Here is a 13522-nt window from a genome sequence, read left to right as displayed (position 1 = left end):
GATTGCTCTGAAGACAGCCTAGTTACTATGGAGAATAACACTGATTCAGCTATCATTCAGCCTCCTCCAAAGATAAGTTTACTGGCCAGCACTCCTTTTTAGACTTTGAAATATAGAGATACTGAAATTATTTTTTTCCTTTACAATGTAAACATCTTGAGGGTATCTTTATTTATTTGTTTTTGGAATCTCTAGCACCTAGCATAGTGCCTGATACATACATGCTTAATAAATGTTTGTTAATTGATTCTTTGATTGCTGCTTAGTAAGTAGGTAGTCAAAAACATCTAAATTAAAATGAAAGATGACATGGTCCTCCATATTCACAGGTCATGACCAGAAGAAAACTCTCCTTTCCCCCCAAATCCCAGTTTTTTCTTTTCTTTTTTTTCTGTTCCTTTTCCTTCCTTCCTTCCTTCCTTCCTTCCTTCCTTCCTTCCTTCCTTCCTTTCTTTCTTTCTCTCTTTCTTTCTCTCTTCCTTTCTCTCTTCCTTTCTCTTTTCCTTCCTTCCTTCCTTCCTTCCNTTTCTTTCTTTCTTTCTTTCTTTCTTTCTTTCTTTCTTTCTTTCTTTCTTTCTTTCTTTCTTTCTTTCTTTCTTTCTTTCTTTCTTTCTTCTTTCTCTTCCCTTCCACCTTAGAATCAATTCTAAATATTGGTTCCAAGGCAGAAAAGTGGTAAGGGCTAGGCAATGGGGATTAAGTGACTTGTCCAGGATCACATAGTTAGGAAATGTCTGAATCTATATTTAAACTCAGGACTTCTTATCTCTAGGCATGACTCTTAATCCCCTGAGCCACCTAGCTACCCCAGCACACTGCTAACTCATTTTAAGCTCACAGCACCTTAAAAGTTCTAGATCCTCTTTAGATCCCATTTCTACTCAGATATTTAGCTCTTCTTGCAGGGAAAGCACTTTGCCATCTAGTTCTCTCATGTTTATTTACCTTTGACCTTTGGGAGTGTCTCCTGTATTGTTTTCTAAAATATAAAGAAAAAAAGTCAGATTACTAAGAGAATGTCAAAGATGTGAAAAAATACTCACATTATTTATTGTTCATTATAGTGAGCCTGGGCTGGGTGCTATTCATATTACTGGGTAAAAGTGGATTCTTATTATTTGGGAACAAAATCAAAAGTTCTCATTCAGTTAAAACTCCCCTTTGACAGGTCAGCTTAAAGACGCAGAGAACCATTCCATAAATTTGCCTCTGGAACTTCTATTCATTGTTCCTGGTTTTGTTTTGTGGGTTCAAAAGGAACAAATCTAGTCTCTCCTCCACAGGATTGTCTTTCAATTACTTGAAGACAGCTATCATGTCATCTTTTCTCAACCCATCCTAATATGATAGGACTCTACACCCTTCACCATCCTTGTTACTCTGTGTTGGGCACTTTCCAGCTTGTAATGACCTCCCTAAACAGTGATACCCAGAGTTGAGCACAGTATTCCAGCTGAGGTCTACCCAGGTATGGCTGACCCAGCATACTGCTGACTCATTTTAGGCTTACAGCCCTCTTAAAGTTCTAAAACCTCTTTAAATTACTGTCTAATCATGCCTCCTCCTGATTTTGTACTTGTGAAGTTAATTGTTTGTATCCAAGTATAAGAGTTTACATTTATTGTAAAGAATTGTATCTTCTTGGACTCAAACCATTGCTCCAGCCTAATGAGGTCCTTTTTGTTTCTGACTCTGCTGTATGGAAACCAGACTCTATCTATAGAGCCTTAGTTTTTTATGAAGACTGAGGCATATTTTTCTGGGGATAGGGTACAAAAGGAGCCTTGCAATAGATTGTATTAGGATATTGGGAACTCTGGGACACTTTGAACAGGGATTAGGCTTCTCAAGACTGCTTCCTACTTTTAGGGGAGAGTGCTCTGTGGTGGACAAGAGGGCATCAATAGAATATGGGTGGCAGTTGAGAGGTAGAATACATGTAGTGGCCTTTGGATGAGTAGCTGGGAAATCAAAGGGACAGGAATCTTGATATGTACTACAGAGCATCATGTACACATATTGTATGTAATTAGAATCAGTTACCCTAAAAACTATAATTCCTAGCACCCCACTCTCCTCACGTTAGAGAGGATATAAATTTTGTGAAGCCCCGCCTCTCACTCTCTTCTCTTCCTAATGCAGTTTTGGTGGAGCAGGCTTTACAAGGAGAACTTAGTCTTAATTTTGTTAAATAATTAGTTTTTTTTACTTCTATTTCCTTTTTATTCCTTCTACTTCAAGTGATTACTAATAAACTTTATAAAATTAATTCTTAGAGTATTGGATATTAATTTAAATCCCACATTTATGGTGACTAGAAGTGGTGTTTAGAATCCTTAATTAGAAAAACGCATTTCTCCTGCCATGGCCTTCTTGTCCTCCTCCTCTGGGAAACTCTAATTGTTACTGCTTTTGCCCCCCTCCCTAACTTCCTGAGTGGTCCTTGCCAAGCCTGAAGCCTCTGCTGACTGCTCCCACTCCTGCTCCTGCTCCTGTTTCTGCTCCTGCTCCTGCTTTGAGCCTGCCGCTTATCAAGCTGGGGGTTTCTTGTGAACCGCTTTCTGTAGGGCTGGTAAAGTATAGCCCATTTCTCTTACATTGCAAACAGCTGAATGATTTGGAAGCCCAGGTATTTCTTTTAGGCAACATCCTGAGGGGATGCTTCTACCCTCTTAACTCCCACCTAATGTGAAAGGCTTTTTAGGCTAGCAGCTGCCTACCCCCATTTACCTCCCCAGTCAATTTAAAATTAACCCAGGGGGACCTCCATGCCCCTGGCTGTGGGGATGGGGACTGAGGTGTCATGTGGCCCCTGGTGTTTTTACCCCTAAAGGGGAGGGAAAGGAAGGCTACTCTTCCAAATAGGATTTGCAACCAATTTAATAAGTAGAATTGCAAGCATGGCCCAGTTTCCTGCCTATCTCATACAGCTCCCATTCTGGGAGAGCATTACAGAGCTTGCACAACTCAAAGTTTTGGGGCATCTTCTCTTACTACCATTACTGGGTGCACTTGTCCTTGCAATTAGTTTGAGTAATCCTGAGATTCAGGGGGGGAGATTCATCTCCCTATACCCCCTTGCCATTTTGGCCTGCCCAGTCTCTACAACACATCCAATATGGGGTTTGTTCACACTATGCCCAGTGTGTGTATGGGGAACTCCAGAAGTGTGACCAAAGGAATCTAGATGGATGATGATATTTGGGAGGGGAAGGAACCTTAATGAGTCTGGAGGTGAATTTTAAGCCTTTTCAGACCCCATTGCTTTATTGATATGAACTGTTTGAGTTTGTTCCCTTCCAAATAGTGAAGAAGTCTTTGTAACACAGCTATTGGAATTGGAGAAAATAACTCTTGAATTCAGTGCCTATATCCTGTCACATATTTTGTATTTGCTGATTGTTTTAAATTTAATTTTGTTTGTTAAGTTCACATATTGATCTAATCTATTATGTTGTTACACTATGTCACTTTAAGTTACTGTGTTTTAGCTATTAGCTATGTGTTCTGTTTCATTGTCTTTATTTGCACCCTTCCCCTATGATGGAGAAAATACCATTAAAAAAGCCCATAGTCAACTTGTGCAAACCCTTTTCCATGGCAAAACCATAGGTCCTTATGGATGCTGGGTTTGTTACCAGATCCATGAAGGTCACATGTTGCCTAAATGGCCTTTTGTGCCTTTTTGCCTCTGTTAATTGTCACACAGATGATGATGGATGGACTATATCAAACTGGTTACAACCTGTATACAACCTTTGGAGAATTTAATGACCTAAAAATTTAAATTGATCTTAAGGGACCTTCAGAAATGATTTTTAGATATCCAGTAGCACCACTACCTCTGACCGATCATTTGCCTACCTTTGACTTGTTTGTAACAAGAGGTAATGGGTCCATTTAGTAGCTGAAGTGAAGTGCTGTAGCACTATTATATTCCCCACCTCTGCATTTGTAAAAATGTAATGGATGAGACATCTCAAGTGATTTTCACTATTGTAGTCCTTGCCTCCACATTACAATGGATGGGATATATAAAGACATGCCTTTTATAGCTGTTACTGTCTCATGCCAGAGGAGAGAGGTTTCCCAAGGGTTTTGGTTACCCCCATGATGGGTTATAATCTCATCTGGGAGGTGGGAAGGTTTTCCTAGGGGGTATGGTACCCCTGAATGGCTCCTGAGATGAAGCATTTCCCATGAAGCATAGTAGCTTCTGATTTTTTTTTAATATTTGTAACTCTTCAGCTTACTCTACCCTTCAACCAGAATGCTTAGATTCTTGGTGACATTTTAGACTCAAAAGATTTTCATCAGCAGTACAGAGGTTTTTTTTTTTTCTGGGCTCTTCTGCCAAATTTTGGAATGATGGCAGTAATAGACTTTGTTAAAAATATCTCAGCCAAGGTTGAAAGATTTGCTAGATCTGGAGAACTTGTGACAAGTATCCAAGAGCTTCAGTGGCTATAGAGACTCATGTGAATCCTAATGATATTGGGTTTGTTTGCTATTGTTATTTAAATGTGCTCTTATGATTTGGGGGATCTTGGTACTTCTTGAATGTGCATTAGCTGCTATACTACTGTTGTTTTTTGTATAAAGCTGTTTTCTTAGTGAATATTATGTACACTCACACTGTGGATCATAGTTAAGTTAAAAAGGAAATGGAATTCATTTTTGAGTGAGAAACCTTTGCATTATGCCTTTCCATGGGCAAACTATATATATTTTTGATTTAAAAAATGTTATTATTGTTTTTTCCTTGTGTGTGTATTTGAATTTTCTTTTTTTTCTCTCATTTTTTTAGTACATGAAGCACATATTAATGGTATTAATGGTTTTTGATTTTGCACTAATATAAACTTAAAATATCCATTTGCTCTAATATTAATGCATACCCAAAAGCTTTAGACTATGGAAACCTGCCATTAATTGTTAAATATTATGGGACTTTGATTAATGATTGTGTCTGATTCTATGAGAAGGAATCACAAAAGAGCCATTATACAGTGCTGAGAAGTACAAGGTCATGGAGACCAACCAATCCTGGTGGGATTGACGAGAATCTGCACCAAGTCAGAGGACTTGTTTTGGGGGTTCAAGGAAGCGGCTGTTTGACAATGTCAAATGCAGGACTTCCCCAGGCCAGATCCAGACAAAATATTTCAGGCTAGCTACAATATTGGCTCCCCTATCCCTAAGAGCAAAGGTAAAATCAGACCAGGGAATGCCATTTCCTGTCTGCTACAAAAATCTAGTCCCTTTTCTGTCTTTCATAAGTGTGGTTATTTTCTGTAGTTCTGGATGATGATTGGGTAAGTGCATATTGCTGCAATAGTCCTACAGACTTGTGGGACATAAATCACTTTAATCAGGACCTGATTCAAGAACCTGGTATAGGTTTATTTTTCTTTACTTAGAATTTTTTACACATAAGACTTTGTTATTTTATATTTCATCCAGAAGTTACTTTTTTCTTGTTTATTTGGGTTTTTTATGTTTTTTATTTTCTTTTGACAATTGATTCATATACCTCATAATTCAGCCATGTATCCCTGGGTGATCCATGTGTTAGCCAATGCCCTCCTCAGGGGGGATTGTATAATTGTCATAAAATTGTAGTTTTATAAAAATTTTCATTTGAGAGTAATTTTAGGATAAGAAACTTGCTACCTCCCAGAATCCATAAAGTGAACTGTATGGAGAAGGTGCCGTGAAGATGCCTGCAGAAACCTCACACTGCACCGAAAGATCCAGAATGAACTTTGGGATGTAGTGAAATTGAACTGTGGGGGATTGAACACATTTATTTTGAATGTACACTCTTATGCCAAAGGGGACTGTCCCCAATTGGCTTTTTGTCAATGTGCCTAGCAATAATTGGTTTTGTTCTCTTTCTCTTTTATTTCCCAAATTATTGTAATTTTTCCTTAGCAAATACAATATTGTATGCACCTTTAGTTAGAAGATCTTTAGAGGTATAAGCTATGATTAAATGATCCACTGGGGAGACTAGTCTCCCAAAGGATCATGGGGGGTTGTGTAATTAGAATCTGTTACCCTAAAAACTAAATTCTCAGCATCCCACTCTCCTCATGTTATGTGCTGACAAAAGGAGGATATAAAATAGCCCCGCCTCTCACTCTCTTCTATTCCTGACTCAGCTTTGGTGGAGCAGGGCCTTTTATAGCAAGCAAGGAGAGCTTAGTCACATGGTTTTATTTTGTTAGATTAATTACCTTTTTATTCCTTTACTTCTAGTGATTATAACCCTTGGAGTACTGGACATTAATTTAAATCTTACATTTATCTCTTAACAAGATGGAATGAAAACCAGTTATGAAATAGATTTGGTTTGGTGTGAGAATCAAGAGAACCAAACAACTTCTATTTTTTGAACACTGAACTCCATCTTGTGCTGTCACATGTATTATCTTCCATTTTATTTTTCTGCAAATAATTCATGGGAAGCTAAATGGTATAGTGAGACCAGATATGGCATAAGTGAGGCCAGAATCACATTAAGAGTGGGAATAGATGCAAGAGAAAGCATATTTTTTTGTCTTCAAGAAGTACCATCTTATCTCTGAGGATCAAGGAGAAAAACAAATAATTTGGAAAGGAGTACAAATGGAAGATTAGGTTGCATTATGTGAAATACTCAGCTCAATCTCTTAAGGATTTTAAAAACAAAAAGTAAAAAATTTGATCAAAATCCAAAGTCTTAGGTTACCAACTAATAGTCCACTTTCTATTTCCAAGTAGAAATGTGTAGACCACCCTTCAGATTTTGTTTCCTATGGAGCATGTGAGTGACAAGGAAATAAAATGCAAGCTTCTTAGCCTAAATCTGGCTCCAAATTATCTTTACAATCCTATATTACATTGTTTACCTTCACATGCTCTATACTGAAGCTAAATTGAGTTAATCACTGATGCCTAATCTTGTCCTGCCTTCTTTTTGCCTAAGTTCCTACAGGTCATTGTCCCTCTTCCTCTGTCCCCTCTTCCCATCTCCAGAAGAGTCTGTCTCTTGGTTGAAACACTTTTCTTTCTTCAAGGACTTAGCTTAAACCGCCATTTCCTCCACAAAGTCTTTTCTCACCCTCCCAGGTGAAGATGATCACTCCCCTCCCTCTTCTCTCCTTTTGATTTCTCCTGGATACTTAACCATATTCTACTTTTGTGTGAATCATCCACCAACTAGACTGTTAGTTTCCTGAGGTAGGAACTCTTTTGTTTTTCATTTTTATGCCACCAATACTTAAGTAAGCATCTAATTAATGCTTACTGAATTGAATTTAAAAATTTTCCCCACATTTTGCATAAGGGAAAGAAAACCCCATCTCACAACATTAGCAAAAAGAGAATCCATTGTTATTATTTATAATAATAACAACAATGACACACACTTATTTGGTACTTGAGGATTAAAAAGCATCTCTGATCTCATTTGATCCTATCACTCATGGGAACTGGGTAATGTACAGTGTCAAATTTACTACTTTTCCCCCTTTAGTCTGGACCGATGGTTGTTTCCAAATTCCTGCTAGTGATCTGAAATTCAACTATGATTTAGACGACTATTTAGAGGCACTGAGAGGTTTCATGATTCACCCTTGGGTCAGAGACAGGGCTTGAATTCTGGTCTTCCTAACCCCAAGGCAAGCTCTCTATCTCCTACTCTCTGATGATTCTCTTCTATATTTATATTTATTGGTAAAAGTACCTATTGGATGGTTAATCTGATGCAACGAATATTTATTGAGCACTTCTTCTTTATGCAGGACACTGAATTATGGAAAGGTACTAGCAGCATTCAAGGGAGTCCCACTTACCTTGCCCTTTTGCACAAGCTGTGTCATCAGTCTAGACAAAGAGAGTAAAAGAACCCTGAGAACTTTTCTACCCTATTACCCAAACAGAAGTAATGCTGGGGACAGGAGTTAACTAAGTTTGACATTGTCTCTTCATCCCTTAAGTCAGTCAGTCCCCATCCCAAAAGTTTCATTTTCTTCTCCCTTCTCCCTCTCCCCAATATATTACTCCTGAGCTAGGGTGACACAATTGTTCCTGGTGTGAAAGGGATGATTTGGAGCAACATTTGTGACTCTAGAATTCATACACAGGGATAGGAATTGAATATAATAACAGCTTTCAGGAAGAGAAGTTTGACTTTTCTTTAAGAATCCCTTTATCCCACCAAAAACTAACATCTAGCAAAAACCATAAAATTAAATAAAAACAAAAAAAATGGTAAAACCTCTTACCCTTCTTCAAGAGTGACTTCCTCTCTCTCCTCTGGATCAAGCCCATACTGTCTATCTCCTGGAAGACAAAAAGAAGAACAGAACCATACCTGTACTCTCCTCCAAAGAGATGGAGAAAGCCTGGTGAAGCAATGATGAAGAATAGAAATACCAATTTTTAAGGAAATTTCCTTTGAATTGAAAAAATTGGGTCCTTTTTTGAGGGCTCAAAGTCACAGAATTTCTTTTGAATCTGGGGAATATTGTTAAATAAAGAACCCTGGACTTGAATAATATTTTTTGGTTGATTAGTTGTTAATTAATTGAAATTAAAATATTAGGTTCATAGCCTCTCTGAATTTATAATCCCTACATCACAGGATCATTGCAGAGAAACTATAAACTTTAAAGGGTTATAGAAATGTTATTATTCATATAAGTTACAAACTATACAAAAATAATTTGAAGCAAAAAGGAGAAGTGTGGTAAATGAATATATGGATGAATGACTGAATGACATGTGGAGTGGAACTCATGAGAAACTCTGAAGGAGGAAAATGAACAAACAGAAGGTGAAAGGAGTTGGCTATTTGACATTATATAGACCAATTTGTGAAAATAATTTTGAACTATTCAAGGAAACCATTATGGATTTGAAGAGAGTTTTGAAGATATATAGAAAATGTGAGAGCTAGAAAAGGGACCCCAGGAATCAGCTTACATTTTAAAGGAAGAAACTTGAGTTCAGAAAGGTAAAATACATCCATAGTTACTCAACTAGAGGATAAAGCAAATGTGGAAGACTAAATGAAGATAAGATGTTATTCTAGATATGCAATGAGGCGGATCAGTAGACTGTTAGAATCCCAAAATTGAGAGGGACCCTAGAAGTCCTTAGTACAACTCTTGGTTCAATGCAGGAATCCTATTCCCAGTGTTATAAAAGTTTTTAATTTCCTTTCTATTTGGCTCCAGTATGGCCACTTTATAGGGAAAATCATGTTACTGGCTGAAGTTTTCCTTAGTGTGAAATTTAGGTGAGCCCTCCAATAATTTAATCTAGATCCATGTTGGCAAAACTATGGCACACATGCCAGAGGAGGCTGCTCCCCTCTCACTCTTCCCCCAAACCTGAGGACATTTCTCACATTACTCGCTTCTCTGCCCAGAAGCCCAATGAGAGCACTTCTGCTCTCCCCTGTCTGGTATCCCAGGGGGCAGCTCATATACAGCATGAGGGTTTTAGTTTGAGTACTCAGTCTCTAAAATGTTCACCATCACTGAAGATGATTAACTGTTTAAGATTTATGTCCCAGCTTTATGATAAGCATTACTAGTTATAAACTCCAGAGTAACTCCCCTCAGTGTTTGTGGATCAATTTACATGTTATCTTTGACATGTAAACTTCCTTCTTCTCCATTAGCCCACTATAACTTTTAAAAAATTATCTTTGAAATGTAAATTTTCCCTTAACTTTTTTTTGCCAGCTTTAAAATCTAATTGTTTCTTTTTCCCCCCTCTGATGAATCTAGCGACTGCAAAAGTCTTATGAAAACTCTCTCTGGTGCTCAGTGGTGAGATACCAATGCTCTAAGTATATAATAAAAACAATTAATAAAATGTCTCTACTAATGATCTAGTGATAAATATGATTGGTCTTTGAATATTTCCATATGACTAATAAAATAATAATTTAACTCTTGAGTCCTTTCAATGATGAACTTTTACTACCTTAAAAGCAACATTTTCTGTATTTTCACAACTCTAATTGTTAGGAATGTTCTTCTTATATTGAGCCAAAATCTGCTTCTCAATAACTCTCACCTGTTAGTTCTCATTTGGTCTTGAGCCAACAAACCATTTAAAAAGGGGAGGGGGGGAAGAAAAAGGGGAAACTTTTAAAAAGTAAAAGAGTTACCATTGATGATGGTGGCTGTCTCTGTGTGGGTACCTTCAAGTGTGAGCAGATAGATTCTGCAAGGACGTGGTGTATACAGTGGGTGCAGATCTCCAAGAGTCATCTTTTGGAACCATATGCTTCTCCTTCTTAGAACTTTGACAGTCTCTAGTTTCTGTTTCTTGTCTATTCTTTTAATTTTGTTCTTCTCAGCTTGGTCTTCCTCTTCTGAATTGCTGACATTCCCTCTTCCCTTGCATTTTCTTTCCTTTCTATTTGGTTTCCCCTTCTGCCCCACAAATCTATGGGAAAAACAAATGAACTGATTCAAAGACCCCTTGACTGCCTATGGGATAAGGTTGACACTAAAGTTTATTCCCACTCTCAATAGTATATCTAAAACTTAAGGGCCTTCACAATTTGGCCCCCACTCTACCTCATCTCTCATGTTATTCCACCTCTCCCTTTTCCTCAAATCTCTGACTCTCCCCTCAGTCCCATCAACCATTCAGCAGACGACCCATTGAGAAGAAGCTTTTCTCCACATTTTAAATCTTTTCCGCCCATTGTTTCCTCCTCTTTCTTTTGAAGTTCTGAGAGTTCAAGGGGACCTGTATTGCCAAAACTAACCTCTGCATATGTCCCTCATCCTAATTTCTTGATTCCTTTGGCAACTTGCAATATGTTAATTATTTCTCTCTGTCTTCATTTTTCTCTATCTCTGTCTCCTAGTTTTTTCTTTTCTATGGAATGCTAAGGTCTGCTCAATTAAAAAACAAAAATAGAAACATTTTCATCCTATTTCACCCTCCAATCTCTTGTTTTATTTTGTTCTTTCCCTGATTGCCAACCTATTTCTATATTTTCTGTCTCTATTTCTTCATCAGCTACTAATTCCTCACTTTCCTGGTATCAAGGGTTCCATCCCACTATATTGAAACCTTGCTAAAACTGTTCTCTCCGATGTCAAGTCCAGTGCCCTTTACTTAGTTCTCATGAGTCTTGACCATTTTTCCTGTAGCATTTGATAGTCTTGACTATCATATCTCCTTTCTTAGATACTTTCTCTTCCCTTTGCTTCTTTGACACTACTCTTTCCTGACTATTCACAACCTCCTTGACTTCTATCGCCTTAATTCCTCAACTTCCTTCCCACTCACCTCATATTCTGTAAAACCATATTATCTATAACATGAATCAGCAATTAAATCAAATATGCTTCTTGCTTTCATGTTATTTGGATATCTGTTTTACTGGGCTGATTGAAATGACGAGACTCTGATAAGCAGACTGAACACTCCTACCAAACTCATGGGCCCTTAAAATGTTTGTTGAATTAAAACATATCCCAGTCAATCCCTAATACATCCCCAACTTTCCTACCAAACTTCCACGAAATGAAGAATATTTTGCTTATATGAGTTCTTCTAGCTGGAATGCCTTCTATCCTTCTTATCAAAGTCCTACCATTTCCTCAAGGAATTAAATTATGACTTCCTCCATGGACCCTTTGAGATGGAAAAGTTTTTGGTCCTTGGGGTGCAGCATCAAAGCAGATGATAATATAAACTAGACTAGACATATCTAGTCTATCTCTGTTTGTTTTGCATATCAGTAACTGAGGTCCTGAAAAAGCAAAATTGCTAGACAAGATCACATAGATAATTCAAAGTTAGATCTCCTGATTCCCAGTCCAGATGTCTTTCTATGAATGCCTGGTAAATACATACAAAAAAAATAATATATAGGTTCCGGGTTAAGATGGGGGCAGAGTAAGAAGCAGCTCTTAACCTCTCCTGACTGAAACACACAAAACTCCTCAAGGGGACATAAAAACAAGTCCAGAAGAATGGAGGAACCCCACAACAGGGCACAGCGTGGAAGGTACGTGGAATCGGGGCATTTCCATGCTATAAAGGGTGAAACAGCTCTCACTAAATCATGGGCTGAGCAACCATCCCACCCCCACCCCCTCCACACACAACACCTATAGCGCCGAAGCCAGCTAAAAAGAAATAGAGCAAGTTTGGGGCACCCATCGAGTCATTGGCAGCTCCGGGGCCTGTTCCTGAGAGCAAGATTTAGGACCCCAAAAAAGCTAAAGAAAACACACAAACTCTGAGCGTGGGAGCAGGGCGCAGAGTACAGGCTCAGAGCACAGGTGCGGGCGGAGGCGTGGGTGGAGGCAGACACAGCCACAAGCTAAAGCTCTGAAACCCTGAGTGGGGAACCAGTGCAGACCGGTATACGACTGTGGTAGCAGCGCCCTGAGACTTGTAAAGAAACCTCTGGCAGAGGATCAAGCAAGGGGGTCCACCAGGGGACTTGACCTTGGAAAAAACCAGAACTCAGACCTCAGGAGCCAAAAGACCGCGGATAGACCCTGAGCGCGAGGATAAACCTGAGAAGCTGCTGGGCTAACAATGGCTACCCAGTCTCAGGAAGTTCAGAAGAGAAAGATTAACAACAAGAAAAAGAAGTCTTTAACACTCAACAACTTTCACACAAAGAAAATTGAGACAACCGAGCAAACAGAGGAGGAGAACAAACAAGCATCCGGACCCTCCTCAAATAAGGAAAACTCCTCACAAGCTATGGAAGAGTTCAAAACTGAGATTTTGAGGAAAATGGAAGAGATCTGGCAAGAAAATAACAGTTTAAAAGGTAGAATCTTGCAATTGGAAAGTGAGGCTCAGAAACCAAATAAACTGATAAGCAAATTGAACACCAGAAATGACCAGATTGAAAAGGAATACCAGAAGATTATGGCCGAAAACCAGAAAGTTATAGCCGAAAACCAGAAGATTATAGCCGAAAACCAAAAGATCATAGCCGAAAACCGAAAGATTATAGCCGAAAACCAATCCCTAAAGGCTAGAATTGAGCAATTAGAAGCTAATGATCTCTCAAGACAACAAGAACAAATAAAACAAAGTCAAAAGACTGAAAAAATAGAAGGAAACATGAAATATCTTAATGAGAGAGTGACAGACCAAGAAAACCAGTCTAGAAGAGACAATTTGAGAATAATTGGTCTTCCAGAAAAACCAGAAATTAATAGAAACCTGGACTCCATACTAACAGAAATTATTCAGCAAAATTGCCCTGAAGTCCTACAACAAGAGGGCAATATAGACATTGAAAGGATCCATAGAACACCCCAGACATTTGATCCAGATAAGAAAATGCCCAGAAATATAATCGCCAAATTCAAGAGTTTCCAGGAAAAAGAAAAAATCTTACAAGAAGCCAGAAAGAGACAATTCAAATATCAAGGAGCACCAATCAGGATCACACAGGATCTGGCAGCCTCCACGCTAAAAGATCACAAGGCTTGGAATACGATATTCAGAAAGGCAAGAGAGCTGGGCCTGC

At 38.4% G+C, this 13522-nt stretch overlaps 1 protein-coding gene across 1 annotated transcript in view; it reads right to left on the bottom strand.

The window, feature by feature from the left end:
- LOC123246296 overlaps positions 1-13522 on the bottom strand; it is an 82282-nt gene that overhangs the window by 46368 nt on the left and 22392 nt on the right. The window contains exons 7-10 of the mRNA XM_044675214.1: positions 10169-10449; positions 8271-8328; positions 7839-7869; positions 946-979 (exon numbers count right to left, since the gene is read on the bottom strand). Of these exons, the coding sequence (XP_044531149.1) occupies positions 946-979; positions 7839-7869; positions 8271-8328; positions 10169-10449 (404 nt within the window). The remainder of the gene's footprint in view (positions 1-945; positions 980-7838; positions 7870-8270; positions 8329-10168; positions 10450-13522) is intronic.

Source organism: Gracilinanus agilis, chromosome 4, assembly GCF_016433145.1.
Source record: "Gracilinanus agilis isolate LMUSP501 chromosome 4, AgileGrace, whole genome shotgun sequence".
Classification (NCBI taxonomy): Eukaryota; Metazoa; Chordata; class Mammalia; order Didelphimorphia; family Didelphidae; genus Gracilinanus; species Gracilinanus agilis.
This window is presented reverse-complemented; position numbering and strand designations above follow the sequence as displayed.